The sequence below is a fragment of the Micropterus dolomieu genome, linkage group LG04, assembly GCF_021292245.1.
Source record: "Micropterus dolomieu isolate WLL.071019.BEF.003 ecotype Adirondacks linkage group LG04, ASM2129224v1, whole genome shotgun sequence".
In the NCBI taxonomy this organism is placed as follows: Eukaryota; Metazoa; Chordata; class Actinopteri; order Centrarchiformes; family Centrarchidae; genus Micropterus; species Micropterus dolomieu.
In genome coordinates this window covers 23,810,756-23,816,755 of record NC_060153.1, presented here as the reverse complement: position 1 = coordinate 23,816,755, position 6,000 = coordinate 23,810,756, and the positions used below count along the sequence as shown (strand labels likewise).

Below are 6,000 nucleotides of genomic sequence, written 5' to 3'. Positions count from 1 at the left end.
GGCCATCTGCCTCGACCGGTTGGGGTGAAGGAGAGAGAGGGAGAGAGAGAGCGAGAGAGAGAGAGGGCAGGAGAGGAACGGAGAGAGAGAGAGAGAGAGAGAGAGAGCAGGGAGAGAGAGAGAGAGAGAGAGAGAGAGCAGGGAGAGAGAGAGAAGGGAGAGAAGCAGCCGCACACTCATCTGCCGCCTGGCTCAGTGTAGACATCTAAGCTTTGACTGCTGCTCTCTGTAAGAAAATATACGTAACGACTTCTCCGACGTTCACACAGCCCAAGGCGCATGCTCAGACTAACTGACGGTGCAGTGTTTTATTCAGGAAATCAGAGGTGAGTACAGCAAATGCCAGCCACAGCTAAACGCAGTGAAATCTGCGCCTGTACTTTGTGGCTTTGTTTTATTTTTTATTTTTGCATCAAAGCCAGCTAACGGGTTAGCTTTGCCCGAATCACTTTTGGCCGCCCTTCTCATCAATGTCAAACAGAAAGAGCAGAGCAGAGTCTGTTTGAGCGGACTGTTAGCTAGCTTTCACAGTCCAGCACAAAGCGGGACGTTTGGTAACGTTAGGGGGTTTTCTTTGCTGTTAGCTTGTAAAGATACTTTTACAGTACCTTAAGCTAATCTCTTAGCGCTCGTATCGGGTTTCCTTGACCAGCCCTTTATGTTTATACAGCCGAAGATGACGCTTTAACATAAACTACAGCCTGAAATCAGTGACAGTTATCGTTAGCGCAGTATTGTTGAGGTACACGTCGACTCACTCTCTCAAGACTGTCCTGACGCAACAAAGCCTGTTACAAGTTATGTTCAGCCCTTTTCTTTCTCTGTTGTTGTTGTTGTTGTTGTAGTAGTGCAAGTTTCCTTATTGTTTGGCTGTGAATCTTTCCAAGCCAGAGCTCCCCTCAGACCCCAGTGGACCCAGTTCACCGACACCTTGTCCCACGGTGAAGGCATCTGCTAAATAAACATGCTTAAGAGTGACTGAAAATAGGTCTACATGGTATTCTTATCGAAAGGGAATTAAAAAAACAAACACAGTGAAGCTTTTGTCTTCTCTCCGGCAAAGCTTGATGACATGTTTTGACACGGTGTTAGTGGCCCTGTTGACAGTCCTTCTTTCTGCCTCAGCATGCGAATGTCATTTGCATTTGTGGTGGCACCAAGAACACGAAAGCTGACCCCCTCTGCCTTTCCTCCCTGCAGACCAGCCTCTACGCTGACAGTAGAAGAACGATTAGTGTCAGCAAGGGAGAAGAAAAACCCCACTGGCCATTAAAAAGACAAGGCCTAACAATCCACTAAGGCAGACATTCATGAGATTTTCCCCATATTCACCGAATGGCTCATATGGTTGTTTTTCTTGTTTGGCCTCCTAAGCTCGTTTGTGTGTGGCCCCATGCAACAACCAAACAAAGATTTAATTATATGCTCTGTAACTATAGCCTAGTAGTGACTCCGTGTTAAACTGGTTTAATGGTTTTTGATTCAGTCTTGCTTTTGACGTAGTTCTTGCTGTATTGCCATAACATGGTACATTACATACTAGTTTGGATCCTCATTATGAACACACTGGTCTAACCTTGATGCCCACCCCGCTCCCCCGCCTCATGCTCTACTCCCTCTGATTGTAGTTTCAGAACACCATGGGAAAATCCCTGCTTTAGATTTATGAAGATGATTAAACTGTTCTCTAAACTGGATCTGTTCTGTTGCATACATTTTGAATCTCCTTGCTGTCAAAGTTGAGCACAGCAAACACAACCTCTTTTAAGTTATTAAACACTCATAGTTTCTACTGCCGTTTCTTTTTGTTTAATGAAGAACACTAAATTTCAGTTTTCTTCAGGGATAGCATCGGGTTGTCTTTGTGTTTGACCTTACATTTTCAAATTGAGCCCCTCAGTATGTGTTACTTTGGTTCTCCACAGACACTGAAAAGTTTTAAAGATGACAACTTCATGGAGTGATAGACTGCAGAACTATGCAGACTTGCCTGCCAACATGGACGGCCTGACAATGAAAAAATACAGAAGAGAGCCATACCACAGGTAAGAAACGTGTTGAGGTACTAGGTGCATTTCTAAGTATCTGAAACTACATCCAGATGGGATACTTGAGCATTTTTGTTTACACAAATTGAGCAGCCAGACAAAAGAATTTACCCTTCTGTTGTGTCGTAAACATGAATTACAGTGAAATGCAACTACTGGGGTGGGTAAAAAAAAACACCTTGATATTAAGGAAGGAATTACAGTCAGTCAGCCCATACACAAGCAGGCCATATTTCAAAAAGGTGAATGTGTAATAACAAGAAATGGATATATTTTTTTGGAACAATTACAAAAATCTCCAAATAAACTGCATCAACAGCAGGAATAGTTTTTTGGAAATCAAAACTTGGTTTGGCAGACTCAAACAAAATAGCTAGCATCAAACTGCCATGTAAGTGAATCTGAATATTTTCTTCTGAACTTTCATACATCCTCTACACTGTGTTACTTTTTTATTGTCATTATAACTGAGTGAAATGTCACTGACCAACCAGATCACTGTGAAAATAATATTTAGCATTACAGGCTTTTACAATAGCCCAAACATTATAGAAAGTTTCTCTTCCAAAGGCATTTATATTTTATACATTTTTGATGTATTAGTAATTAATATTATTGCTATTATTTCTGAATTGATTTGTCACTTAAGTTTGTGAACTTGAATTGGGATATAAATAGGTTTTGCTGGCTGAGATTTCACGTCCAATCGATTGTTTCTTGGGTGTGCTTTTCTGTCTGTTAAGCAAAATATACACCCTTCTTTCTGTAGACAGGAAACACCCTGTAATCACACTGGCTGAAAGGCTGATGTAAGGAGGCATTTTCTCCTTGTCAGAGTAATAAAACTTGTGTTGCTGTTCAATCTTTAACTCTGCCTGAGACGTGCGTGTCCACTGGGCACTGTTGTTCTTTTGCAGCCTTATATAATAAGCAATGCTCACAGGGCTTATGAAACTGCCACTCATCTGTTAGCTCTGTGTTTGCTGTGCTGACATAAGTCACCCAGTCCATGATCCTCCCAACCCCCCAATCCTTTCCAGACACACTCACGCATACGATCAGACGTGCAAAGATAACAAAGATGGTATTGAGCTCACTAAACAGTATACTTGTGACGGCAGATCTGTTAAATTAAATTTACCATGGCTGCTTTGTCTCTTTAATCATGTTGTTTTTTTTAATGTAAGAGACCATTGAAGGTGACCTTTGGTTTGTCTCACAGACAGAGAAAGACAATTCCTTCAAATTAAGAGCTCAGCTGAAGCAGTGCAGTCTGATAGTGAGCTGCGTGTCACATAGCAGAGGGCTGAAGACTCTGCCCAGCACAGATAAACTTTCTATCACACTGACTCCAATCACTGTCTTTGTGAGATTAGAGAGCATTGGAAAAAGTCTGGCCGATTGTCACACAGCTGTGCTCAGATGGAGTAAAAGTTTTGAAGGGATTCTGTCGTAGATGTGGTGTTGCCCTTGTGGGCTATTTAAAGGCAGTAGTTTTATCAGCAGGACAAAAGCTGAGGCTGAATCAGGTAATGACGTCACTCCCACCCACTGCCAGTATGGGTGTGCTTAGGAGAGGCACGACCTTACTTAAGTTATCATTATGGATGTCCTTTACTACTCCTCCCACAGGCATGGAGCAGGAGGTCACATATAACATGATAACGGCACAGTGAAATAGAAGAGCTTGAAAACTGGGAAAGGCTTGTGTTCACTCAGTGCTGAGAAACACACAATGTAATGTAGTGCATTTGTTTTGATTGTTCAGGAGGACCTCTGCTTTGGACAGGTCTACATTATATGGAAGCTGAATAAGGCCAAATAATCTAAGCAGTTGAATACCTACATAAATAACCAGTGCTAAATACCTAATGTTGAAGTGCACACACCGCTGAAATGAAAGCATTGAAATATTTTAATATTCAAGTTTTGCTATTTGAAAAACTAGATTTTTCCGAATTCATGAGTTCAAATGTTTTGGGTTTAAAGTCTTTATTTTCATGGATCATAGGACTGACAGAACATAATATCATTTCTGGCTCAGGCTTGATTGCTTATCCTCACTAGTTTCAAAGTTTTGAAATTTTCATTTTAAATTTTGGCGCACTCCAAAATTTTTAATTTCTTTTTCATACATTTTTATTTCAAAATTACTAATGAATTTGAGCATTTTGAACATTTTTTGAATATCGAACACAATTTTTTTTTTATTTACTAGTGATTAAATGTCACAATCATGTTTTCAGTTGCCTGTTTTTGCTTCCCTACATCCATAAAAAAATAGAAATAAATCTGCTTCTTCTCAGAAACAAGTCAAGTTATTGTGCAAATGTTTAGATTGAATCAGATCTCAGTATGGTAAGCAGCTGTTGCTCGGGGCCGGGGCTTGCTTGATTCTACCTGACTTGTGATTGTTCTGGATATCTTTGAGGGCCCACAAACATCATGCACAACAACAACCCTGACTGACACACAACAACAGAGAATGACGGGGAATGGCCACAATCATTTTTGCAACAAGTCAGAAATTTTCTGAAGGGCAAGAAAGCAAAGCGGGGGGGGCGGGGGGTATTGTTTGTGGGCCAGAGCTGCCCATGAGAGCAGGTCGGACTAACTGAGAGTCAAACTGAGGTTTAATTTCGCACAGAATGCATCGCCAGTCGTCTACTGGACTAAGATCTAAATGGCAACTTGTTCACTATGGATCTGCTGCCAGGTATTTCACAACTGATTGAAGAGATTGGTGAAGATGAAGGTCATTATTTAATGGCAAGAAACCTAGGCTGTCAGTCAGTTTCGAGCTTGTGTATCAGATTATTGTGCTAGTTAACAGTGATGTTACCTTGTTTTTGCTTCAGTGTGACATTTTTGTTCTCCTTTTTAGCTCATTTACATCTTATTTCTAGCATGACTAACTATTGACTGGTGTGGAAATATCTAGGAACACAGCTACAGACACAGATGTTGAAGATAAGCTATGTATTGTGCCACCAGTTATGTTGATGTAAATAATAGTGATATTAAGTACGCTTGTGATATTCAGCGTTTCACTGTACTTTGTTCCAGTTTTTTCAGATATTGTCAAAACTGATAATTTAGCTTTTCCTAAGCTAAGTTTGCAAGTCACTAAGAAGTACCACCAACATTGTAACAGATCTAAAATAATATACTTCACAAAGCAAACAGTCAATCTGCAACTTCCAGTCAGCAATGAATGTGTAGAATGACGTGTATTAATAGTCATCATGGCTATTGTTATCATGGTTATCATTGTGTTGTTTCTTTAAATTTGCCCTATATTGTTTCATTAAGTGCGGGACTAAATTTAACTTTGCTATCTTTCTTTAATGGATGCTGAAAACTTTAGAATTCTTGCAATGTAATGCCACACAATTGATTTTATTATTTTAAATACAAATGTCACATAATGAAAACATAGGTGAAAAACAAACCTTTGATTATATTGTTGCCAGATAATTAAATCTGCTTAACGTGGAACCCTGTTGGGTTCATGCGGGTTCAACTTGTGACACAGTAAGACATTGAATGTCACTGTTATTGTTATTAGCCGAAAAGTGACGAGAGGCTGACTTGGATACATTTTTGATATAAGCAGCACATAATGTCAACACTAATAATAATAGTTATGAATGCAAATGACACATAACTTGAGGGCTATTTTAATGTCAGAATGTCTATAATCTCCCTGTGTCCACTCACTGACAGAAGTACATGCAGTAACAATATAGGATCATCAAATTGCTTAATCCCACTAATACTTGAAGTACTGAACATGTGCACATTTCCTTGTGTAATTAACTTACTGAGTTGTAGCAGTGTTTTTGGTACATTTTCACACTACCAGCTTTTTTAAAGTACTGAATAGACCCACTATATCCCACAATCTGGGTTATAGTAGGTCTATTCATTTGGTGAAACAGCTCAAATAAAT

General features: G+C 39.7%; 1 protein-coding gene across 2 annotated transcripts in view; it reads left to right on the top strand.

Annotated features, from left to right (window-relative positions):
* Nucleotides 1–167: 167 nt before the first annotated feature.
* Nucleotides 168–6,000, top strand: part of nt5c2b (5'-nucleotidase, cytosolic IIb) — a 27,960-nt gene continuing 22,127 nt past the window's right edge. The window contains exons 1-2 of one of the 2 annotated variants that reach the window (XM_046047044.1): nt 168–326; nt 1,926–2,045. In XM_046047044.1, coding sequence (XP_045903000.1) covers nt 1,945–2,045 — 101 coding nt within the window. In that variant the 5' untranslated portion in view covers nt 168–326; nt 1,926–1,944. Of the gene's footprint in view, nt 327–686; nt 798–1,925; nt 2,046–6,000 lie in introns of those variants that run through there. The other variant, XM_046047045.1, reaches the window with a different exon arrangement.